Source organism: Brassica napus, chromosome C7, assembly GCF_020379485.1.
Source record: "Brassica napus cultivar Da-Ae chromosome C7, Da-Ae, whole genome shotgun sequence".
Classification (NCBI taxonomy): domain Eukaryota; kingdom Viridiplantae; phylum Streptophyta; class Magnoliopsida; order Brassicales; family Brassicaceae; genus Brassica; species Brassica napus.
Genome location: NC_063450.1, coordinates 28,862,594 through 28,889,257, shown reverse-complemented (window position 1 = coordinate 28,889,257; position 26,664 = coordinate 28,862,594). Strand labels below are relative to the sequence as shown.

Below are 26,664 nucleotides of genomic sequence, written 5' to 3'. Positions count from 1 at the left end.
TAACGTCACCAGGGCCCGAGTTTGATATATATATATTATATCGTGTTTTGGGTTGTTAAACCCTGGTTTAAATCGAGTTTGAGTTTGGTGATGAGCTAGTAATTAGCATAATGCTAGTTATCTTGCTATCTTTTACCGCTGCGTATTTCTGATATTGCTTATTGTTATTAAATTGTGTTGTTAGGTGAACCTCTCGCTTTAGATTGTTTGGGGTGGGATAGCGAGGGGTTGTATTTGTTAGTGGGGGATTGTAACTCGCTGAGTAATGCTAGATTACTCACTCCTCACTCGTTGTTGTTTTCAGGTGACCAGTAGTGAGCTTGTAGAAAGCGCGGGAGGCTAGGCTGGCTGGTGTAGATTTGCATCTTTTTGCTTAAGACGCTTTCAGACTATAAGTATGTACTTTCGCTTTCTTGGCATGCCACCACTTGTATAATATTTTGTGTATTATAAACCAGATATTATATAAGATAAATAAAGCGAATGTTTTGTGAAACTGCCTTGTTGTTCTGATATTAGCTTGTCCGAGCTAACACAACGTCAGATTGGAGTACGGGTTGAGAAGCCTTAGGCTTTGGTCTGACGGGACGTGTTAGTGGGCGGCCTGGCCTAGTTACGAATTGCACTTTTCGTGACCTTGGCCGGATCGGCCGTTAACCCGTCATGTAGCACTCCCGATCCTTGGTAGACGGTCGGCCGTCGGTCATGTTCTTGTTTGATTGTTGGCCGGTGGTTTGACCTATGCCTAGAACGGTTCGGGGGCGTTACAGAGGTGGTATCAGAGCATGGTTTCGTCCATGCGTGACACAAGTGCTTTTTAATGATTTTATCGAGTCAATGAGTCGCAAAAAGATGATTAGGAAACCAGCCGCTTCCCGTAGTAGGAATATGACTTACCCTTTTGATTGTGTGCAGATGGCTAATCGCGGGACAGGTGATGATGGACGAGGTCGGATATGGGGAGAGGGTATGGATTGGACATGCGGAGGATTGGGTTACAGATCAGATCAGGAGGATGGAAATGGCATCAGTGAGATGTTTGGACACGATAGGACCCCTCTGCAGAGAACAAGATCTTTTCCTGTGTACGGTAACAGGACTAGAGTGAGGGAAGACAGTTTGGCGAGTATTGGCCCAAGTCGTAATTGGGACCGGAGACATCAACATGATCAATCCGTTCAATCACACCCAAGGCCAGATCAGAACCGTGCCACTGAAGGACCACAAGATCAAGGAGCGGAAAACACCTTGAAGCTTTTACATGACGTGATGACCGAGGCACTTGGTAACCAAGGCAGGCGTACTCAACCCCCTGAAGTTTCCAAGCTATTATCTACCATGAAGAACATTGGATCCTACAAGTTCAAAGGAGGATCCGATCCTATTGAAGCCGGCAAGTGGATTACTATGATGGAGAAGAACTTTGAGGCTATGGAGTGTCCGGAGGAGTATCAGAAGAAGATCGCGGTGTACTATTTGGAAGGCGACGCAACAGGATGGTGGGACAGTATAGACAGGCAGCGTGGACACACCATCACATCATGGGAATCGTTCAAGGGAGAGTTTGAGAGGAAATATTTTCCTCCAGAAGCAAAGCATCGGTTGGAGCGCCAATTCATGAACCTTGTTCAAGGAGATAGGCCAGTGAGGAGTTACGAATCTGAGTTCACAAGGTTGAGGCGACATGTTTTTGATGGGCGTGAAGATGAAGCAACTATGATCCGTAACTTTATGTACGGATTGAAGCCGGAGCTTGGAAGTCGTTTAGCTGGAAGCAACTTTAGCAGCTTATCGGATCTGGTAGAAAAGGCTGTTAATGTTGAGACTGTATTGGAGGCTGAAAGGAAGACCTTACCACATTCTGGTGGACACACCAAGTTTAGCCAAGGAGAAAGGCCAAATTTCAACAAGGGTCCAAGATCTTACAAAGAAAAGGGCGAGGACTTGGAGGCCAAGCCAACAATCGTGGTAACACTGGGGTATGTTACACATGTGATCAGCCGGGACATATTTCGAGGTTTTGTCCCAAAAATCAGCGGAATAACCCATGGAGTAACCAGCAGGGTTATTCATCGCTGAGGATGGAAGATGTTACTTGTTTCTTCTGTGGAAGGAAGGGCCATTATGCATCGTCATGTCCAAACAAGCCAATCCCTGCGACCCCTCTCGCGATCCGAGCTCCTCCTAGCCGTCCAGCTATTGAGCCAGCACCAAAGAAACAAAACCTAGGAGGTAGAGTTTATGCCTTAGGGGTAGAAAACCCAGACAATGCAGGACCGTCAAGCGGTCCCATCACAGGTATTGGGTGCTTAACCTCCTCTGTTTATTGAATGGAATTTAGTTGTTGAAACCTAGTTAGTATGCTGGTTAAGTATAGATTGCTTGATCGCTAGGTTGCGCGTTTAGAAATTTTGGATTGATGATTGATGGTTGTGCGAATTTTGATTAGTTTTTGATTGAGATATTGTTGATTGGGTTACTGTGGCAGGAACCATACATGTTGCTGGTAAACCCACACATGTATTGTTCGACTCGGGGGCAACACATAGTTTTGTGACCCCTGAAGTAGCTGCCCGGTTTTGGGATTGTTTTGTGGTTGACAGGATAAACGTGGCCGTCTTGACCCCCGCAGACCGAACCCTTCAAGCAGATCAGTGTATCAAGAATGTTCCATTGGTCATTCAAGGCAAAGAGTTTGTGGCAGATTTGTTAGTCGTGCCTTTGAAAGGGTACGAAGTAATCCTTGGAATGGATTGGTTATCGGGCTACAGAGTTCAGATCGACTGTGGAAAAGGAAGGTTGTTGTTTGGCAGAGGCAAACGACCAGAGATGGTGTACTATGGAATCAGTCCTAGTATGACCGTGTCTTTGGTAGCAGCAATGAGAGTACAAGATGTGTTTCAAGATGGGGAAGTATATTTGGTGACCTTATCGGTTAGTGGAGGAGCCACTAATGATGAAGTTAAGGTCGAAGACATAGAAGTGGTCCAAGAGTTCGAGGATATCTTTGCACCACTAAAGGAATTACCTCCACCTCGGAGTAATCCCTTTACGATCAATTTGGAGCCTGAAGCAAAACCTATAGCTAAGGCACCATATCGGATGGCACCTGCGGAGTTGGCTGAACTAAAGAAGCAATTGGAAGATCTATTGGAAAAGGGATTCATTCGGTCGAGCTCTTCACCTTGGGGAGCTCCTGTGCTATTTGTGAAGAAAAAGGACGGAAGCATGAGGTTGTGTATCGATTATCGTGGTATCAACAACATCACGATAAAAGATAAGTATCCTCTTCCGAGGATAGACGAGTTGTTAGACCAACTAAAGGGAGCTAGTTGGTTTTCGAAGATTGATTTGGCATCAGGGTATCACCAAATTCCTATTGCCAAGTCAGACATTATGAAGACGGCGTTTCGGACGAGGTATGGGCAGTACGAGTTTGTAGTTATGCCCTTTGGTCTCACGAACGCACCTGCGGCTTTCATGCGTTTGATGAATGAAGTGTTTCACGACTATCTCGACAAGTTCGTGATCATTTTCATTGATGACATCCTGGTGTACTCGAGAAGTAAGGAGGAGCACAAAGAGCATCTGAGACTGGTTATGGAAAGGTTACGGAATCAGAAGCTATTTGCCAAGTTCAGCAAGTGCTCGTTTTGGAAGAGAGAGATAGGATTTCTGGGTCACATAGTATCAGGAGAGGGCGTTGCTGCTGATCCAGAAAAGGTCCAAGCCATACGGGAATGGCCTCGACCTACCACTGTGACGGAAGTAAGGAGTTTTCTCGGACTTGCGGGCTATTATCGGAAGTTTGTTAAGGACTTTTCCTCCATTGCAAAGCCTTTAACTAAACTTACCGGTAAAGGAGTTCCTTTCTTATGGGTGGAAGAAACCGAGAAGGCTTTCAAGAAGTTGAAGGAAGCTCTCACGACCGCACCTGTGTTAGCTTTGCCCGAGCAAGGTAAACCTTACACGGTTTACACGGATGCTTCACGAGTTGGGTTAGGTTGTGTTCTTATGCAAGATGGGCGAGTCATCGCGTATGCCTCACGACAACTACGGAAGCATGAGGATAACTACAGTACACATGACTTGGAGTTAGCGGCTGTAGTGTTCGCTTTGCGAATTTGGAGATCTTACTTGTATGGAGAAGAAGTAGAGGTATACACGGACCATCAAAGTCTTAAATACCTCTTCACTCAGCCAGATCTCAACCTGCGCCAGCGTAGGTGGATGGAGTTTGTGGCAGACTACGATATAAGGATTCGCTACCATCCTGGTAAAGCGAATGTTGTTGCGGACGCCTTAAGTCGAAGAAAGTTGGACGCAGATTTGCAGAAAGAAGTGGAGCTATTGAACCAAGAGTTGAAACAAGTGAAGTTGGTCGTTTTGGAAGGGCAAGCGAGCGAGCCATTGGGACTTCAAGCGGTGAATCAGGCCAGCTTGATTCAGAGAATTCGAGAAGAACAAATTAAGGATGAGAAGCTACTGAAGATTGCTGAAGAACTCAAAGGACAAGCCGGGCCAAATAATGCTGGATACTACTTGGCGGAGGATGGAACCTTGCTAATTAATGGGAGGATCACGGTTCCTAAAGGACAAGGGCTGAGAGATGAGATACTAAGGATTGCACACCATTCTTTACTTAGTATCCATCCTGGAAGTTCAAAATGTACCGAGACATAAGAAGATACTATCATTGGCCGGGAATGAAGAGATCAGTAGCGCAATGGGTCGCGCAGTGTGCAACTTGTCAACAAGTCAAGGTCGAACATCAAGTTCCAGGAGGATTATTGCAGAGTCTTCCGATACCTCAATGGAAATGGGACTCGATTTCCATGGATTTCATTACCGGATTACCCACTGCTCCAGGTAGATCGAACAACTCGATATGGGTGATTGTGGATAGGTTAACCAAGGTTACACACTTGTTGCCTATGCGGGACACTGATAAAGTTGAAGTATTGGCCGAGCTGTACATCGACCAAATCGTGAAGTTACATGGAGTACCCTCAGACATCGTCTCAGATCGCGATCCAAGGTTCACGGCATCATTTTGGGAAGCACTGCAAGAAGCCTTGGGAACTAAACTATTCAGAAGTACGGCGTTCCATCCAGAAACAGATGGCCAAACGGAGAGAACCATTCAGACCATCGAGGACATGCTTCGGATGTGTATTCTCGATTGGGCAGGAACTTGGGAGAAGCATTTACCGTTGGTCGAGTTCTCATATAACAACAGTCATCATTCGAGCATAGGGATGTCACCTTATGAAGCGTTATACGGAAGGCCATGCAAAACGCCTATGTGCTGGACGGAAGTGGGCGAAAGAAGAATGTTTGGGTCACCTATCGTTCAGGAGACCATGATTAAACTAGAGACGATTCAGGCCAACATGAAGAAGGCTCAGGACCGTCAGAAGAAGTACGCAGACCAGTCAAGAAGAGAGGTAACTTTTGAGATAGGAGATTGGGTCTATTTGAAAGTTACTGCACAGAAAGGGAAGGACAGATTTGGCAAGGTCGGGAAACTTGCGGTCAGGTTCATTGGTCCGTACAAGATCATCGAGAAAGTTGGTGAGGTAGCTTACCGTTTGGATCTGCCAGAGGATATGCGTCTACATCCTGTATTTCATGTTTCCATGCTTCGGAAACATATACGGGATCCAAGTACTGTTGAACCCGAGAGACTAGAGGAGTTGAGGACAAACCTTACGTATCCGGAAGGACCAATCAGATTAGGAGAACGGCGTATTCGGAAGCTGAAGAATCGTGAGATTGCTCAAGTACAAGTTTTCTGGGGAAGACAAAACAGGATTCATGTTACTTGGGAAGATGAAGAGCGATTTAAAACCGATCACCCTGAGTTCTTCCGAGAGGATGCTGTGATGGAAGAAGGAGGCCCCTCAGAACCTTAGAATTCGAGGACGAATTCTGTTAAGGGGGGAGAATGTAGAAACCCATTAAAAAAAAAAAAAAAAAAATGGTCGAGTAACCTTTGGGTGATCGAGTCGTGGACGATCAGATTGTTTTTGTCTGAACCATGAGTCAAGTATCCCACTAGACAATGGTTAGACAATGTGGTATATTTACTCAAAGGACGTTTGAAGCATGACACTTTTGGAAGCACAACAGGAAGACCGGAAATTGGGCGAAAAACCCTAATTTCGGTATTATGGAATTTTTCGAAAAAGCCGGAAACTCGGGAAATATTTTCCATCAAGTCAGGATTCATTTGGAGCTTATTAAAAATAATCAGATCATCAGAACGGGCGTCGAAAAATATTGGGAGTGATCGCGGGACGAAAATTCACCAGAAAGGCCGAAATAGGCCGAATCGACCGAGAAGCTCGAGGTGGCTTGATGTGCATGTGTTCAGGACGTGGTGGCAGGCTCTTGACAGTGTATGTGTCAAGGGAAGCAGGAGGTGTTGCAGTACATGCAACCTGTACATGCAAGTAGACATGTGGAGCACGAGGTGGAACGACCAAGCACGAGGTGTTGCGATGCATGCGACCGAAGCATGCGGCCAGCCATGTGTGAGATGGGGTGTCGACCTGCATGCACTTCAGTCATGCAGCAGGCCATCTGGACGTGGGGTGTGTCATCCTGCATGAGACTGAGGCATGCAGCCAGCCATGTGGAGCACGAGGTGGAACGGCCAAGCACGAGGTGTCGCGATGCATGCGACCGGGCCATGCGGCCAGACATGTGGAGGACGTGGTGTCAGCTTGCATGGGAGCAGGCCATGCATTCAGACAGGTAGAGGGCGTGGTGTCAGCTTGCATGTGAGCAGGCCATGCTGAAGGACATGTGGAGCACGAGGTGCCGCCGCGCATGCGTCCGGAGCCATGCGAAGCGACACACGGGCTGCCACACGGCTTGTTCCTGATTGGTTGCTGATTCCTATAAATAGGCCACGACCCCCTCTCATTTCAAACCATCCAGAACACATCAAACCTACTTCAAAACATAAAGAGAAAGCAAAGAAAGAAAGATCGAGTTTCGATAGTTTTCGAGCGATTTAGGCAGTTTTCGAGAACAGTTACTCTGCCGATTTTGAGTCAGCACTTGGAGAAGGTTCTTTTCAAGTGAAGAGAGATCAGTTATAGTGGAGACCAGTTCAAGTGGAGTTCAGTCAAGAAGAGGGTCTACTTCTGAAGGTCGGGAAAGGGTTCGGATCGCAGAAGTCGGGTTTGGGGTCAAGGCCACGGTCAACCAAAAACTGTGAGTTATAATCAATTGATTGCTGAGTTGTTTTCATGCAGGATCCCGTTACTTGGAAGTTGGATCATGGCAGGAGGCCGGGTCTAACTGAGTAACGGTTTGAATAATTGAGGTTATGTTGATTGAGTTGATGGCATGCTTGTTATTGTTTGAGAACCGTAGTAGCATGCTAATGGTTAGGTTGATTGGTTAGTTAGCGAATGCAGAATGCTTAGATGATATCGCTAAGTTGTGGATAGTTAGGTATTCTGGAATTAGTCTTTATGCTAGATTCTGGAATGTGGTTGATTGTGTTGTGATTATTACTTGAAACCTTGTGTTATTTTTACCGGGTTTAGTATTAATCGTATATTGGCCGACAGCATTTGTGTAACCCACAATGCTAGGCATATTGGGGTGAGTTAGTGTTCCTTCAGACCTCGTACCCGGCGGGTTCAAGGAAACCCCTTATTCGCTGGATCGGGAAGACTCAGATAGACGGGGTCATGGCCTATGGCTGAGTGATTACACGACGGTGTAATGTGGCAGTGACCCGAAGGACTGTGGGCTGTCGCGCGGTGACCCGAAGGACTGTGGGCCGCGGTCGGTTGAAAGTTCCTTCTTTTGGCCTTCGTGGTAGGAAGATAGGATATTGCCGATAGTGAAGGAGGAACATAACGTCACCAGGGCCCGAGTTTGATATATATATATATATATATCGTGTTTTGGGTTGTTAAACCCTGGTTTAAATCGAGTTTGAGTTTGGTGATGAGCTAGTAATTAGCATAATGCTAGTTATCTTGCTATCTTTTACCGCTGCGTATTTCTGATATTGCTTATTGTTATTAAATTGTGTTGTTAGGTGAACCTCTCGCTTTAGATTGTTTGGGGTGGGATAGCGAGGGGTTGTATTTGTTAGTGGGGGATTGTAACTCGCTGAGTAATGCTAGATTACTCACTCCTCACTCGTTGTTGTTTTCAGGTGACCAGTAGTGAGCTTGTAGAAAGCGCGGGAGGCTAGGCTGGCTGGTGTAGATTTGCATCTTTTTGCTTAAGACGCTTTCAGACTATAAGTATGTACTTTCGCTTTCTTGGCATGCCACCACTTGTATAATATTTTGTGTATTATAAACCAGATATTATCTAAGATAAATAAAGCGAATGTTTTGTGAAACTGCCTTGTTGTTCTGATATTAGCTTGTCCGAGCTAACACAACGTCAGATTGGAGTACGGGTTGAGAAGCCTTAGGCTTTGGTCTGACGGGACGTGTTAGTGGGCGGCCTGGCCTAGTTACGAATTGCACTTTTCGTGACCTTGGCCGGATCGGCCGTTAACCCGTCATGTAGCACTCCCGATCCTTGGTAGACGGTCGGCCGTCGGTCATGTTCTTGTTTGATTGTTGGCCGGTGGTTTGACCTATGCCTAGAACGGTTCAGGGGCGTTACAACCAATGCTGAAGTAATCAAATGCAACTCAACCATTGTTGAACAACATCATGAAACTCACCTCCACAGACTACATGAGCCTACAAGTCCATGCCTTGCTCGACGGTTACGACTTGGCTGGACACATTGACGGCACGACCCCCGCACCTGACGAAACAATCACCCTTGATGCCAACACAACCGTCAATCCCGACTTCATTAAATGGCGTCGTCAAGATTGCCTTATCTACAGTGCTATCCTTGGTACTCTCTCTCCCCCAATCCAGGCGCTGGTCACGAGTTCAAAATCATCTCGTGATGTTTGGCAATCTCTCAGTGCTACCTATGCAACTCCCAGCCGTGGCCATATCCAACAACTCTGGCTTCAACTGAAACACTTCACAAAAGGAGACAAGAGTATCGATGAGTACATGAGGGGCTTGACGACTCGCTTCGACCAACTTCGTCTCCTTGGCAAACCTTTGGATCATGAAGACAAGATTGAGTACATAATCGATGGACTCCCCGAGGAGTACAAGTCGGTTACAGAGAAAGTTGAAGGCTGTGACACAACACCCTCGATAATTGAGATCCATGAAAAGTTGATCAACAAAGAAGCAAAACTTCTGACTGTCTCGGTCGCACTTTCCAGCTCACTCCCGATGACTGCAAACGTTGCGTCTACTCGTCCGAAACAACATCAGTCGCAGAACACCAGAGGCAACAACTCCAACTGGAACACAAACTACAGACCACACAACAACTTCTCACCACAAAACCAAGATTCCCGCTCCAAAAATGACTATCAAGGAAAATGCCAAATATGCAGTGTGTTTGGTCACAGTGCTCTCCGCTGCCCTCAGATGTCTCAGCACTACAACAAAAACGGCACCTCTCCCTTCCGCATGTGGCAACCGCAAGCGAATATGGATGTCGCAGCTTAACATCCCACCAACGCTTGGCTCCTGGACTCAGGAGCAACTCACCATCTAACCAGCGATCTTCACAACTTGGCACTGCACCAACCCTATCTTGGTGATGATTCAGACCTAATAGGCGATGAATCTGGTATTTCCATTACTCACACCGGTTTCATTTCACTGCCTCCATCTGCACGCAATTTACGTCTAAATGATGTTTTATGCGTTCCCAACATTAAAAAGAATCTCATATATGTTTATCGTCTATGTAACGCTAACAAGGTTTCGGTTGAATTTTTCTCTGCTTCCTTTCAGGTGAAGGATCTCAGATCGGGAATCCCGTTAATCCAAGGCAAGACCAAGGATGAGTTGTACGAGTGGCCAACCAAAACCTCTACCCTCCAGTCCTTTCTTGGTTCTTCACCTCCCAAAATAATACTGTCGGATTGGTACTTTCACCTTGGCCATCCATCAGCGACCTTTCTTAAGTTTTTCATTTCAAAATTTTCTTTACCATGTTCTCAATCTGTAAACCGAAACACTTTGTCCTCAGATTGTGCTATCAATAAAACTCACAAGTTACCCTTTAATCAAACAACCATCTCTTCTTCCCGATCTCTACAATATATATTCACTGATCTCTGGAGCTCACCAGTTATCTCAGTTGATAACTACAAGTACTACCTAGTACTAGTAGATCATTACAGACACTTGGTTGTATCCACTGAAACTCAAGTCATAAGTTAAAGAAGTGTTCAAGACATTCAAAGCTCTCGTTGAGAACCACTTCTCACTCAAGATCGGAACTCTATTTTCTGATAACGGTGGTGAATTCTTAGCACTCCGACAGCTACTTGCAGACGCAGGTATCTCTCATCTTACCTCCCCACCGCATACACCGGAGCACAACGGAATATCTGAGCGTAAACATCGCCATGTAGTTGAAACATGCCTTACTCTTCTCACTCACGCATCAATAATCCTACTGGTCGTACGCTTTCTCCACCGCCACTTACCTGATCAATCGCCAACCTACTGAAGTTCTTCGTATGGACTCACCATTCAACAAACTATTTGGGACTCAACTAAACTACAGCAAGCTCAGGGTTTTTGGGTCTCTCTGTTTCCCTTGGCTACGGCCATACAGAGCTCATAAACTCGAAGACAGTTCCACACCCTGCGTCTTTCTCGGCTATTCCCCAACACAAAGCGCCTATCTCTGTTTGCAACCTCAGACTGGCAGAATCTATGTATCGCGCCATGTGCATTTTGACGAGTCCATATTCCCCTTTAAGACCACACCTCAGACCAAACAACCTACTCCTGATCTAACTCCTCCCTCACCAAACACTTCACCGCCAGTTACAATCATACCAACCTCGACACAAACAAAAACAGCCACTCCTCCAAACCCAATACAACCACTTGTACATCAAACGGGGATTCCGAACTCAGCTCCTTCTCTGCCAGGACAGGTAAATTCTTCTTCAACTTTGCTTAGTTCTACTAACGATGACAGTATACGTGCAGAGCAGTCACCAGATTCACACCACTATGTTCCGGCGACGTCAGATACCTCTGCAGCATCAACGTCGTCCCCATCACAAGCACAAAAATCCCCAACCCCACCATCGTCATCAACTCCAGTTCCTGCTCCGCCGCAAAATAAGCACCCCGTGGTCACAAGAAGAAAGAATCAAATCAACAAACCGAACTCCAAATACAACTGCTCTGCTGCCATCTCTTCAATACTTCCCGCAGAACCAAACACACTAGCTCAGGCACTTAAAGACAAGCGTTGGAGAGGTTCTATGTCATCGGAGATTGATGCATTTGCACGCAACGGTACCTATTATCTTGTTCCGCATAAACCAGATCACAATGTCGTTAGCTGCAGAAGGTTATACAAGAACAATTTCAATTCTGATGGCTCTCATCGATGCTGCAAGTGTCGTCTAGTTGCTAAGGGATACAATCAGCAATATGGCCGTGACTATACGGAAACTTTTCAGTCCTGTCATCAAGGCCACTACAGTGCGACTTGTACTCGATATTGCTGTAAGTTATTCATGGCCTATCCAGCAGCTCGACGTCAATAGTGCGTTTCTTCAAGGAACACTAACTGAGGAGGTCTATATGGACCAACCACCAGGTTTCATTGACGCTGACAAACCAAACTATGCATGCAAACTTAACAAAGCCGTTTACGGGCTTAAACAAGCTCCAAGGGCCTGGTACAATGAACTCAAGAACTTTCTACTCAGCCTTGGCTTCGTCAACTCCCTCGCTGATACTTCCTTGTTTGTTCTGCGTAAGGGCTCACAGTTCATATATCTGCTCATTTACGTTGACGACATCTTAATCACGAGGAACACCACTTCTGGAATCACAAAAGTCCTAACTATACTATCTGAACGGTTCTCAGTCAAAGATGCCAAAGACCTTAACTACTTCCTTGGCATCGAAGCACACCGTACACAACAAGGTCTTCATCTCTCTCAGCGGAAATATGTTATAGATCTTCTTCACAAGTATGGCATGACTAATGCAAAACCAGTGACCACTCCTATGGCGTCCTCACCAAAGCTGCACCTACACTCTGGTGTCACTCTCATTGATCCAACCAAATATAGGCGCCTGATAAGAAGTCTCCAATACTTATAGTTCACTCGGTTAAACATTGCCTACGCAGTCAACAAATTATCTCAGTTCATGCACATGCCTACTGAAGATCATTGGCAAGCCGCTAAAAGAATTCTTCGTTATCTCGCTGGCACCCCTACACACGGTTTATTCTTCTCAGCTTCCAACAAACTTATTCTCCATGCTTATTCGGATGCGGACTGAGCAGGAGACTCTGATGACTATGTCTCCACTAACTCCTACATTGTGTATCTTGGTCGTCACCCCATATCTTGGACATCCAAGAAACAGAATGGTGTAGCTCGGTCCTCCACTGAAGCAGAATATCGGGCTGTTGCCAATGCTGCGTTGGAACTCAGCTGGATTTGCAATCTTCTATCTGAACTCGGCATAACCCTCCTATCACCACCGGTAGTATACTGCGACAATGTTGGTACTACATTCCTCTGCGCCAACCCGGTATTCCACTCACGCATGAAACATATTGCTATTGACTATCACTTCGTCCGCAATCAAGTTCAACAAGGAGCTCTTCGAGTTGCTCTGTCAACACTCGCGATCAGCTAGCAGACGCTCTAACGAAACCTCTTGCTCGAGCACGATTCATGGAACTTCGGAACAAGATTGGAGTAAGATCCCCTACTCCATCTTGAGGGGGCGTGTAAAATAATATACGAAGACTCTGCTTTAGGAAACTCTATATATACTTAACTTAGTCTCCAAGTCTCGAATCTGTATATATTCTCATGACTATTGTCATTACATAATAAGATCAATACATTCCTTGCAAAGAGTACTTAGTAGGTACTAAAGAAAAACGATTAGATTCTACGCCAAAAAAGAAAAGTTACTTTTATATTTCGTTCAACAAAGAATTACTTTTGACTCCAACTAGTAAAAGCGTTACTGGTGTGCCATGTGTATGGATTAAGCACACATCCGAAGACCAATAATATTTATCTCAATTCTTATGCGCGAAGCTCGCTGAACACATTCGTTTCAGCGAAGGTTACTAAATGCAGATGCATACGTTGTGGATACATACATGCAGACGCGTGGATGAGTGAAGGTACACAATGTGCATGCGGCTAAAGATAAGAGGGCGTTAGGATATTTTGCTAGCGCAACTTTCTATTATCCTCTATATACTAAAGCGCAAGTCGTCTGGTAAATCAAAATTTAACAGGTGGCCAAATTTTACAAAAAAAAATAAAAAATAAAAATGTCGACAGAAAGTTAGTTTTGATCTTAATTTTTGAAATTCTAAATAACTGAAAATCCCTAAATTTTCTCAGATATCACCTCCACGTTCAAAACTAGAAATCACGATTAAAAACTGTTTTATTATTTATATAATGTTGATCTATTAGTTTTACTCTCTATTAATCTCTTTTTCTCACTCTTTCATCTCTTTTTCTGCTTTTCCATGTTTTCATATTCTTTAGATCTTTGATGAAAGCAACATATCCATATAGGTTTATGATTAAAAGCTCCATCAGTGGCCGTGGTTCGTTAGTTTGTTTTTATTCTAAATTACTAATCTTTTAATTTTTTTTGTTTCACATATTTTAAGTTGTAAATGGCTCTGCCCTGTGTACGCATGCTTCAAAGCTTAACTCTTCAATAAAGAATGGGAGATGAAAGCTTTATCAGCAACAAAGGTATCAATAAGACAATACGCATCTTCAACTCTTTTATATACAAAATGGCTATTTTACAAATCTTCTTCCGTGATTTTACTTTTAAAAGTATGTACCTAGCTTTTTCATCCATTTTAGCATTTCAAATAAAAAATGTCATTGATACAGTGATACTATATTTCTTTCCTTTTGTTATTTTAGATATTAGATTTAACTAATTCTCAATTTGCTGGTGATATAATTAAGAAGAGGGTAAGAGGCTTATTTTAAATCACACTTACAGAGCCCTAAAAACTTGAGAAGTACTGAGAAGAAAAAAAAAATGTCAGTGATAATTAGGAAACAACAAATGGGTCTAAGAGATTCGGGTGATAAGGGAAACGAGAAGAACCAGGTATATTATTTAGATGAAGACCTAACCTCAGCAGGCTAGTCTTCCATATTTTTGTGTATTTAAAATCTTAAAAAACGTGGTGAAATATTTTTCTTTACTTTCGGTTCAGAAAAGATTTTTGTCTTTGTTATTCTTATACAGCGTTGTCAAATTTGTAGTTTCTCTCGTTAAAAATGCAAAAGCAAATAGAGCATCACTGAAAAAGAGGAAATGTAGAATAATGACTCAAAAATAGACATGAGAAAATAATACTATATAAAATGTAAAAATAAACTTGACATAAAATACTTACAAACATATATCAGCACGTATATTTTAAAAACATCAGTAATTCTGTAAAACAGTTTCCAAACGATTTGCGTCAATATTATTCATGTTTATAAAATGTGTAAAACACTAATTTACTTAATTTAAAATTATGATAAAAATAACTAAAATGAATTTGATCCGTGCGTTGGCCCGGGAGTAACCCTAGTATGTAACTAAGTAAACGGACCACATGCGCGTCTTTTTATTATAGCTTTTTGATAGCATTACTGTTTTTATATTAGTCACTCCAAATATACAAAAGTTACAGATTCGAATGTAAACAGTGATTTCACATTTAGAGAATCGTTTTATCGAGATTAATATATATGGTCAATTTTGATATCCTAATTCATAACATATGTAATTTAATATTTAACTACTTTATCAGCTGTTTTTCGCGTAATCTATACTATTAAAGGAGGATTATATTGTTTTTTTTACCTTAGCTTGCTATTTCTTTACTAATATTGCATATTTCATTAAGGGCAATCAAGTAATATTAATAACACATCTATATTGGGCCATTTTTTTTGGATCCATCCCACTGTCCACATCAGATCTCTCTTGGGCCATTTGGACCGATTAAGAAATCAGATCTAATTCTTACATTTTTTTTTCTTTTGGCCATTGAGTCCAAGTTCAAATAATTTTTTTCAAACATTATTAATTATTTTTTTTTCTTTTCTTAATATAATTTAAGCATTCATAAAAAAATTGATTTTTCATTGAAAAGTATAAATCTTTATTAAAAGTATATAATTATTTTTATTAAAAATATTAACCACATAATAAAATTAATTTATTAGAGTTATACCAACTCAATTCATTAAAAAAATAAAGTTTAATTTTTTAAACATAAATAGTCATTTAAAATGAAACACGATAAAGAAAGATAAAAAGTTTAAGTCTTTTATAAAATAAAACACAAATATATGAAATATGACATTTACTAAATATTTTGACCATTAAAAAAAAAAAAAAAATCCGCGCTTTGAAAGCGCGGATCAAAATCTAGTTAACCAATAAAAGCGAAGGACATTCTAATACATTCGGTAACAAAATTGGGGCTGTGTTTTTACCCTAATTTTTTTTTTGCGGCTGTGATCGACAATTTGAATTGGCAGAACAGAGAGAACAATCAAAAGTAATGGGGGAAGAAGGAAAAGTCGTAAAAATTTAAACCTGAAACCGTATAAATGAATCTGTGATTTAATTTAAACTAGATTTTGATCCGTGCATCCGCACGAATGTTTGCTTTATCTTTTATATAAATATATATTTGTTGTATGTAGAAAGAGTTATATTATTATTTTGTATTAAATGTTATTTTTTTTTCTTATTAGTATATTATAATATTTCATATAATATTTTTTTTCAAAAATTGCTATTTATTTTTCATATCAATATTATATATCATATATATCTCATCATATAATTAATCGTATTTTATATGTATCATCATATAAGTAATCATATAATTAAAAAATTATACGTACCATCATATAAATAATCATATATATTATATTTTTAAAGCTTAATGTGAAATTTAAAAACATAAATTTAAGTTGGTGTTTTAAATTGGGTTTTGTATTGTATTTTTCTTATATATATTTATAATGATTATTATAAAATATTTCAATAAAATCAATTTTTGAATATATGTATATTTTGAATCAATTTTTAATATAAATCAATTTTAAATTAATATTTTGATTTGAAATATGCATATAAAGTTTAAATTTTGTTTTATGATAATTTAAGACAAAAGATGTTTTTAAGTAATTAGATTGTGCTATTTTTCATATATTTAAAAACTGGTCCGAATATATAGTTTTTCACAATATAATGGACTTTCAATTTTTTTTAATAACATAAGCCTATAACTTTTTTTTTAATAACTGTTATCTATGTTTTTAAACAATATTTTTTGTTACTGTTATCTATATTTTCAAATGTTTTCTAAATGTATTTCGAATTTAATAAGATAGATAATGCATAAAGCCTTTAAAAGTTTACAATAAAGAATATCTAACCACTACCCAAGTTGCGTTGGGCTAGTGGTTTAGTGTTTGGAGTAGGTTCCATTGCACCCCTAGTTCGATTCTCATGGGGAGGGGTGCTTTACGCCATGTTATCGGTATCAGCGCCGGTCGGCCCCGGGCCTGGGGTGGGATTAAGGCCGAAGGCCCGAACCCATCCTAGTCTACAAAAAAAAAAAAAAAAAAAAACTAACCACGTAAAGACCAACAGGAATTACAGATTTACCGTTGCAGATTAAACGACCATAAGAGGAGTAGTTTTTCCTTGTTAAGAATAGTGAACATGGCATGTCATCAAAGTTACACGTGGGAATATACGACATTTACACGTTGACTTAATGGAACACAGCTGTTGAGTTTTTGTCCAGTAGTTTAAAGTTTTTTTTGGGTCAAAAACAGTAGTTTTAAGTTTAAAAATGTAGTGCTGAAGTAGTGCATGTTCCACGTGCCTATTTGTTGCACCACTCTCTCTTTTCCACCAGGGGCCCATGATTTTCTTTTGAGAAAACACAGTTGTAATATTGGACGGTGTGTGATATACTTATAAAATAATATATGGACGGTATTTATTTTATAATTTATCCTATATTCTGATGAATTTCCTGGTGGTCATTACGTTGCAAGATAAATAGACCATTAACAGAAAAAAATATCTACACTCCAATAATTGACTATATGTACGTTTGTGTATTCAAGTTTCCATGTATTTCTGTATGTTTTTTATCGAAGATTTTGGCATGTTATGTTTTAAGTACATTATATTCTCGGGTACTATATGTTGCAACGATAGTTAATGAATCAGTCAACTATTGTTCTAAATATTGCATTATCGTTCATAAAATGTCAGGGAAAATCGCATTTTTAACTTTCAAAGTAACATTTTCTAACACTTTAAACTTCCAACCTTTTTCACTAGCACTTCAATATCTCAACCCTCAAAACTTATCATATTAAACCTTGAAGTCGTTTCCCGCGCTTAAGCCTCCAGGCGATTTGACGGTAATGTTCACGCCGTCATCCTCACTAAAAACGTGTGTCGTTTTTTTAATTAAAAAACACCAGATACGTTTTTTTATCTGTTCTAAATCGAATTGGGGATCTAGGGTTTACTCAAAATCAAAATCAGAAAGAGAAAGCTCGATTAAGTGATAGAAAATTTCATGAATCAAAGCAAATATGGGGTAAGGGTCCGCGAGTCATCGATTTGATCTATTCTTTCAAAATTTTCGAGTTTTACATTCGTTTTGTCTCTCGAAATTGTCTAAAGTTTAAGCAATTGATTACAGGGAAGCAACAGAAATGAAGTTAAAGATTCATTTTGGAGGTTCAATGAAGAAGGATGGTGAAGGATATGCGTATGTTGGTGAAACGGGCACCAAAAATGTGGAGTGGAAGATTGACGAGATCACATGGGAGAGGTTCAGTCTGTTTTGCAAGGAAGATTCACTGATACGAGCACCAATTGGACTGCTTTGGTTCAAGTTTGAGAAAGAGGAGATGAAAGACCTGAGATATGCATATGATTACTTGGATGAGGAGATGCGTATACTTCGTTCTGCGGGGAAGCTAGGAGTAGATGTTGTTGAAGTGTTTGTGGAACACATACCAAACACCGAACAAGACGAGCGTTCGTGTAGTGATGAAGATGAAGAAGTTGACAGACCAAAGGAAGACGATGAGCCTGAAGAATCAGAGGATGAAAATCCGACTATTCAAGATATTCCGGCTGAGATTATGACTGGAAACGAAGCTGCCACTGGTGAGAATCAAAATGAAAATGATGATGTGGGTGATGAGCTTGTTGTTGATGCAGCAGATGGTGGTAGCGATAGCAGGTTCAAGTCTATATTTGATGAAGGTATGAAAGCAATGCCAGATAAAGAAGCATACAGAGAAGGCATAAATGAGGAAGAAAAGGATGATGACAGTGAAGATGAAAGAGCTCCTGTAGATGTTGAATATCCTGATACGCCCGTAGATTTAGAGGATGAATGGGAAGAATGGAATAGAGAGAGAAGAGGGAAAGGGAAAGTCAAAGAGAAGGACAAATACCATGGAGATTATGAGAAGCCACCTTACATATGGCTATTTCAGAAGTTCAACAGTGGGTTAGAGTTCAAGGATCAACTGTTAAAGTATTCTATGAATACACAGTATGATGTGAAGATGGCGAAGTCAGAATCTTGGAGGATTGCGGTTGTTTGTTGCAATGAGAAATGTAAATTTCGGGTATATTGCTCAGTAGAGAAGCCTATTAATAGGTGGATGGTGAAAGTGTGTCACATGAAACACAATCATGGTAAATCAAGTCGAATCTCCATGTTGAAGCAAGGCGTGATTGCTGGTTTGTTTAGAGAAGAGTTGCGAAGGAATGTCAACCTCCCGGCATCAGCGATTAAAGATGCTATAAAGGAAAGATATGATATCGTGGTGCCTATAGGTAAGTGTTATAGAGGAAGACACATAGCCTTGGGTACAATCCTTGAAGCACAGACAACGCAATTTGGCAAGTTATGGGATTATGAAGCAGAGTTACATAGATCAAATGGTGGTATAAGCACTGAATTATGCACAAGAGAGGCTAACGGTGTTCAGATGTTTGACTGTTTTTATATTTGCTTCAAGGAATTACGTGAATCATGGAAGAGTTGTTGTAGACCTGTAATAGGTCTTGATGGATGCTTCTTAAAGTGGGATTTAAATGGAGATTTGCTTGCAGCAGTTGGTAGAGACGCTGATAACAGAATGTTTCCCATTGCTTGGGCAGTTGTAAGAGGGGAAAACAAAGAAACTTGGGGCTGGTTTGTGAAGAAGCTAAAGATGGATCTCGACTTGGGAAATGTCAAGGATCTGACCATCATTTCGGATAAACAAAAAGGTCTTGTTCATGCCATACAGTTGGAACTCTCTGATGCAGAACACCGCATGTGTGCTAGACATATTTATGCGAATTGGAAGAAGCTTGGGTTTGCGAGATCAGAGTTTAAATCTTTGTTTTGGGGAGTTGCTTACAGCTACACTGAAGGAGAGTATGAAGAGAAGTTGAGTCTATTAGAGGCATATAATGTTGTAGCACACCAAGAGTTACTCAAGACGGACCCTAAGAGGTGGTGTAGAGCATATTTCAGTGTTGATTCACACTGTCCTGACGTGCATAAAAACTTATCTGAGAGCTTCAACAGAACCATAAAGATGGCAAGGGCGAAACCCGTGATAACTATGTTGGAGGACATTCGAAGACAAGCTATGAAGAGGAATTCAAGGCGGTGGTTTATGGCAGATAAGTGGGATACTATTGTTACACCAATCACACTTGCTTTATTGGAGAAAGCAAGGATTGCCAAGAAATATTGTTCAACACTACGAAGCAGCTCAAGTTTGCATGAGGTTAATGAGTGTGATAATGGTTACACAGTGAATTTGGCAACACATCAGTGTGCTTGCAGGCGATGGGATCTTACTGGTATACCTTGCAAACATGCCAAGAAAGCTCCAAGAGGACCTCCTTTGAAGGTAAGGAAGACAACTAATATTCATCATGGTGTTGGGACATTATGGAGTCCATTCACAAATCGACCTTTTGAGGTGCTTGGAGATCGAGTTTATGATAGGTCCGACCTAAACCCACAACCTCCTCCACAAGAGTGATTAAATCTATGTATGATCTTGATGTTGTTTGTGTCTTCTCGGAATCTGTCTTTTTTTTTGTCAATGACTTTTTTTGTTCACATGACTTGAATTTGTCTTTTGTTGTTCTCATGACTTAAAATTTGTCTTTTGTTGTTCTCATGACATGACTTAATGTAGTTTGTTTGGTTCGGTTTTATGATCTTGATGTTTTTTTACTTTATATGACAAAAATATAACATTGAAACATAATAATCATCTTAGTCTTAACACCTTCAAACAAGCATAAATAGTCATAACATCAAATAGCTTACATAGTCATAACATAGTCATAAAATCATCAAACAACTTTGAATAACCTTCTACCACTTCAACACACCAATGAAAACACCAAGAACAACAGTGAATCCAACTGATGACGTTATGAGAACATTGCGATACACTCTGCTCCTCTCGTTTAGTATCAGCACCTCCCTTTTGAGCCCTTCACATGCGTCACATGCTTCAGTTTTTTCCTTCAAATCTGTTGAATTTGGTCCCATGTTTTCCCTAAGTGCTCTTATCTTGTTCCTCAGACTCTTAATCTCCTCTCTTTGTTGGCGATTAACATTTCTAGCACCAATCAATGCATCACGCTGCCATCCATGAGGCTTCTCAACATCATACCACTGAAAAAAGTTACAACAATCATATTCATCTCCAGTCTTGCGTTTTTCGCAGCTATAGAACCTCCTCCCGGGATTGTCATCAGTCCAAGCTTGAACAACGTTTGCTAAGCAGTTACAATTGCAAACCACACCTTTTTCGTTTTTGTACACAACGTTTGATGAACTTGAACTGTGTGCCATCTACACATATACAACACCATTATCTGATATAAACATGTAAACGAGCTTCTACACAACTTGATATACATGATTCACGAAGTGAAACCAATTCTAACTCAGACAATTATCGCGATCTACACATATACATGATTTACGAAGTGAAAAACAAAGCCCAGAAACAACTTGCTATACTAAGATGCTTAACAAATCAATTGAGACGACTTACTCTGTTCGAATCTCTTACTCGTCGCCAAGTATCGAGCTTTCTCCTTTTGATTTTGATTTTGAGTAAACCCTAGATCCCCAATTCGATTTAGAACAGATAAAAAAGATAAAAAAATGTATCTGGTGTTTTTTAATTAAAAAAACGACACACGTTTTTAGTGAGGATAACTGCGTGAACATTACCGTCAAATCGCCTGGAGGCTTAAGCGCGGGAAATGACTTCAAGGTTTAATATGATAAGTTTTGAGGGTTGAAGTATTGAAGTGCCAGTGAAAAAGGTTGGAGGTTTAAAGTGTTAGAAAGTGTCACTTTGAAGGTTAAAAATGCGATTTTCCCTAAAATGTCATGAAATTATGATTTATCAGAACAAAGGAAAAACTCATTCATTACAATTTCGAATGTAAATTTGATTAAAATATTTGACAAAAAAATTGATTAAAATATTCAGAACTATGAACTTGCCCAAGATTCGTGAGCAAGAAGGCATCGCCAATCAACCATCGTTATCGTCGATCGGCCATCATCAATTCATATATATTTCTTTTGTTTATGTAAAAACTTTGAAAACTAGCAGACCATAACCGACACTCCGACCATTGATCGTAGCAACAACAAGCAAAGAGAGTATAATATTTTGGCAGGTTGGAAACACAAAAACATAAACCAATACTGCAAATAGGGCTGAGCGAAATATCATTAAATTTTGATTTCATTCATTATTTGTACCGATTTTAATCGAAAAATTTGGACTTCCGTAACTCTACAACACAAAGCAAAACTAATATGCAATATCCATACAAAACTAAGCAAACAAAAAATACGAATATTTAAAAATGAATATCTGATCTGATCTATTATATGCATATATATAAATATATTAAAAAATTATATATAAAAAAATTATATTTATATAAATTTCATAATATTTTTATTTACTAAATTTATTATATTATATTTGAAATTTTAAAAAGTAAATAAAATTTGAATTTTGTAATAAAGTATTACTTACTCCATCCGTTTCGTATAATTTGTCGTTTTAGAGTTAAAATTTTGTTTCATTTTAAGTATCGTTTTATGCTTTCAATGCAAAATTTAATAACAATATTCTCTATTTTATTTTTCTATTGGCTGAAATATGGTTATGTGTGTAGATAATGATGGTTTTATTTTGGAAATATGCAAAATTAAATGTTTTCTTAATCTGTGTGCATAAACTTAAAACGACAAATGAAGTGAAACTGAGGGAGTATTATTTCCGTTACATTTTAATTTTCGTTCTAGGTTAATGTACAAAGATTAATAAAACATATGATTTTGTATATTTTCAAAATAAAAACACAATTACCTATATACATAACCATATTTCAACCAATAGAAAAATAAAGTGGATAATCTTATTAATAAATTTTGCATTGAAACTCTAAAACGACATTTATTTCGAAACGAAATTTTTTCTCTACAACGACAATTAAATAGAAACAGAGGGAGTATTATTTTGGATTTATTATTTTTATTTAATTTTACGGATCGAATCGGATATCCAGTAAAAAAAAACTAAATTTTTTCGGATATTCAAGTAAAAACAGATCAAAACAAATCAAATAATTATTATGGACTGGATCACGAATACTTCCAAGGATTTGGATATCCGATTCGTGCCTCATCACTTGCTACATATCTTATATATTAAAACAGAAGTCACAACTTTGATTCATGTGTGATTTTTAAAAAAAAATGAACTCTAACTAGAAATCTTATATATTAAAACAGAAGTCACAACTTTGATTCATGTGTGATTTTTTAAAAAATGAACTCTAACTAGAAATCAGTTATCATTCATTTATTACTAATAATACGGATTAATAATATATCATTCCTAATATAACATCTACTCCTAAAAACCCGGATTGGTTAACATGCAAACTCACCTTGATTCATGTGTGATATTTTTATTTGGATCATCATTTAAATTTTTTATTAAATATATTTCTTTAATGCTAATATATAATCTTTTAACTACTTAAATCATAATATAATTTGATATCTTTTAATTTAAAATATAAATATATATATTTAATTTTTTTAATAAATGTGTTGAAAAACATTATAACAATATCTTAATTATCAAAAATTGTATATAAATATTTTCACTAATTTTGTAATTAGTAATGAAATTAATGTTATTATACATTATTATACATTATATATATATATATATATATACAGTTATCTTTTATAAAATGAAAAAATTTATATCAAATTTTACTATTTTATAGTTATATCTATCATTTTAAAATAAAACATTGTATTTAACTAAATATGGTAAAAATATTTTAAACTGATAAATTAATATATTTTATTTTCACAAACATTTAAAATTTATGCTAGAAATATAATATATTGGTAGAACGGGTTAACATTAGTAAATTAGATAATTCATGTATAAAATTAACTTATCTTAAACTTTTATATATATATATATAGTTATTATCTTAAATGAATAAACATAAAAAAATATTGATAAAGAAAATATAGCGCTTTGAATTATGGTTCAGGATCATAATAATTGAATAAAAAATAATTTTTAAAATATATATAATAAAAAATACCAAATATATGTGATGATTTGAAATAATCAATTAACTTACATCATTAAAACTATCAAATTGTTATATTTAAAAGAATTATATATAAACATTTAAATATATAAGTAACTTTAAAAATATATTCTAATTATGTAAAATATATATAAACATCAAAATTAATACCCGCACGGTTGTACGAGTCCAATGTTAAGTTTAAGCAAGCAAGGTACAACTACATCTTATTGTTCCCATCACAATAATTAATCTATTACCCACTCGTTACACAAATTACTTCAAAGAATTCGACACAAGATTCACAAGCTACAGCTACAGCTACATCATAATTTAGCAGATGAGCTTTAAATTTGGGTATTGTACACCATAGGACTTATTTATAAACTAAAACCAGCGAGTACATTCTTGTCTTTTAGTGTTAATTTTTTTATTTTTTTAACGCTATGTATCTTTAATAAGCCACATGAGCAAAAAGTATCAAAATATTACAAAAACAAACGCAAAAGCAATACACGAAGACAGTAGTCTTCAAGATGGCGTGCGTTCTAAATGAGATCGGAAGAGGAGCTTATGCTTCCTAATACATCAAAAGTAATTCTTGTCTTTTAGTGTTAAATTTAGTAGAAGCATCACAAAAACCGAAAGAAGAACATTAAAGTTATCCAGTTTCTATCTTGCTCGTAACCACAAGTAGTATTTTTTTTATATTACGTATTTAATGCTAGATGTACGCATGGTGAAAACATTTATAAAATGTTCATCAAATCACCATCCGGATTTCAGAAATTAGTTTTAAAACTAAGACATTTAAGACACGATAATACTGTGGGTGTTACCCATATTGAATGTTTGTCGAGTCTATATTGTTTTTTCCTTTGACTTGTTGATATAGAAAACATTTTTATTCCATCTCGTTTATTAAAGGGTCAAAGATACGAAGATAAAACCATAAAAGCCAAAACAAAAGGATGTACCTCTGTATCCTTGATTTCTAAAAAGACAGTCTTTTAACCCTGGTTGATGATTCATTACCGTGAAACCAAGGGTTTTTGGTCTAATGGTAATGAAACTCCAGCTAGAGTGTCCGCTCTGGGTTATAGTCGTCTTGGCCACTTTTCCGCCTATAACCGTGCGTGTCCAGATGGAAGGTCTCGTGGGGATTAGTCTGTGCTTACCGTATGGGATTCCCCACAGACATAAAAAAACAAAAAAGCGAACTAAAAGAGACCATTTTGAACCTTAAACCCATCAACCTAAAACCCAAAAAACGCCACTTCATTTATGCATGTTGCGTGGCAAAACACGCGTTGACTCCCTCACCAGCGAACACGCGTTACAAGACCGCCACATCTTCACCAAAATCCAACTCTAGGGGCACGTGTGATGCGACCCAAATCAGCAGGTATGTCTCAACGAGGAGCTTAAGGTATGAACCAGCTAAGCAACTGATCATAGCTTGGCTTAATGAGCATTTTATGGGTCTTATCGGTTTGATCCATGGAGTTCTAGACCGAGAGAAGCTAATGGGCCTGATGCAGAACGGGGAGGCCTTATGCTCAATAAGAAATCAGTGTTTGGATTTGTCCAAGAAAGGCCCACCAAAAAAATACAAGCCATTGTCGTATAATATATCAATCTGACGGCAATTCTGAGATCTTCAACTATGCGAAAAGACGCAATCAGCCGAAGAGTTCTGTGACCAAAACTGTCAAAGTGTCAATATTCGGTCAACAATCTTGATCTTTGGTCAAGTCAATATTCATAGTCAAGTCTTCCTGGTTTAAGAGCTTTATAGTTTCTAGGATTGGCTAGAATATTTATTTCTTCCACAACCTATTATATAAAGCTTTACTATTGCATTGTTTTAATCATTCAACTTTTTAATAAAAACTTTTCCTTTTAACTTGTTGAATCATTTGTTCTTCATCGAACATCTTATCTTCTGAGTCGTCGGAGTGCTGCATATCTTCGGGCTGAAAAGTTGGTAGTATCAAAAGACTTTCCGCACCTCTTGTGTCACCTTTTAATCCACATCCCTTGATCGTTTGTGCTTTTTAGCTCATTCGGTGCAAGGCTTATCCAATCCACAAACTTTAGAGTGATCCTTAAATTAGGGCGTATCATGTGGTATCAGAGGCACTCTAAGGTTCAGAGTTCTTCACAACCAGCCATTCTTAAGTCATCATCTTCTAAGAGATCTTCTGTGTCTTTTGGACTACTGAAGAGAAACCATGAAGAGACGCCAACCATTCTTAACTCTTCATCTTCTAAGAGATCACATGTGTTTAGACTATTGATCAACCATGAAGAGAAGGCAGCACGCAAAGCACAAGAAGACAAGTTGCAAGAATGGAGTTACAGCAAACGCACAACCGAGATGATAGCAGAATATGAGCGTGGCCAAGAGAAAGAAGCCAAAAAGTCACGACCTGAGAGAGACAAATGGAAGAAACCTGTCAACAAAGAGGCCACACGATCTTACCTTGGTTCTAGATCAAATGAAGTTAAACCGAGCAATCCAAAAAAGGCAGTCCAAAAGCCACAATCGAAACCAGTTGTAGAGACTCCAACGACGAGAACTGAAGAGAAGAGGAATAAAGGTTTTGAGAAATAGATGAGAGTTCCAAGGCTAGGATCCATCAAAGTATCACAAACCCACGTCCATCTTCAGTTTTAGAAGAAGATCAGGAGGCCAAAGATATCGAACCGGAGCTATCGACTGTTTATGTCCGCGCAAAATCTAAGGACGATCTCGGTCCAATCTTTGATAAAGAGGAAGAGCCATTCAAACAATGGACGATGGATGATGATT

The 26,664-nt window shown here is 38.9% G+C and overlaps 2 protein-coding genes across 2 annotated transcripts; one reads left to right on the top strand and one right to left on the bottom strand.

Annotated features, from left to right (window-relative positions):
- The first annotated feature begins 837 nt into the window (after positions 1 to 837).
- On the top strand, positions 838 to 4,683 carry LOC125590538. The gene is made up of 3 exons (XM_048764137.1): positions 838 to 1,968; positions 2,037 to 2,298; positions 2,489 to 4,683. Exons 1-3 carry the CDS (start codon positions 838 to 840, stop codon positions 4,681 to 4,683), a joined length of 3,588 nt encoding a protein of 1,195 aa, XP_048620094.1.
- Positions 4,684 to 20,488: 15,805 nt separating this feature from the next.
- Positions 20,489 to 23,339, bottom strand: LOC106393513. Its single transcript, XM_048762490.1, has one exon. It carries the CDS (start codon positions 21,046 to 21,048, stop codon positions 20,563 to 20,565), a length of 486 nt encoding a protein of 161 aa, XP_048618447.1. The 5' UTR covers positions 21,049 to 23,339; the 3' UTR covers positions 20,489 to 20,562.
- Positions 23,340 to 26,664: the final 3,325 nt, after the last annotated feature.

What these genes read in the sequence shown, in the direction of transcription:
- LOC125590538 (XM_048764137.1), top strand. Translation starts at nt 838, where the DNA reads ATGAGTCGCAAAAAGATGATTAGGAAACCAGCCGCTTCCCGTAGTAGG. An exon ending in AGGCCAAGCCAACAATCGTG is followed by an intron (nt 1,969 to 2,036) that starts GTAACACTGGGG and finishes CCCAAAAATCAG; the next exon opens with CGGAATAACCCATGGAGTAA. An exon ending in GTCAAGCGGTCCCATCACAG is followed by an intron (nt 2,299 to 2,488) that starts GTATTGGGTGCT and finishes TTACTGTGGCAG; the next exon opens with GAACCATACATGTTGCTGGT.
- LOC106393513 (XM_048762490.1), bottom strand. Translation starts at nt 21,048, where the DNA reads ATGGCACACAGTTCAAGTTCATCAAACGTTGTGTACAAAAACGAAAAA.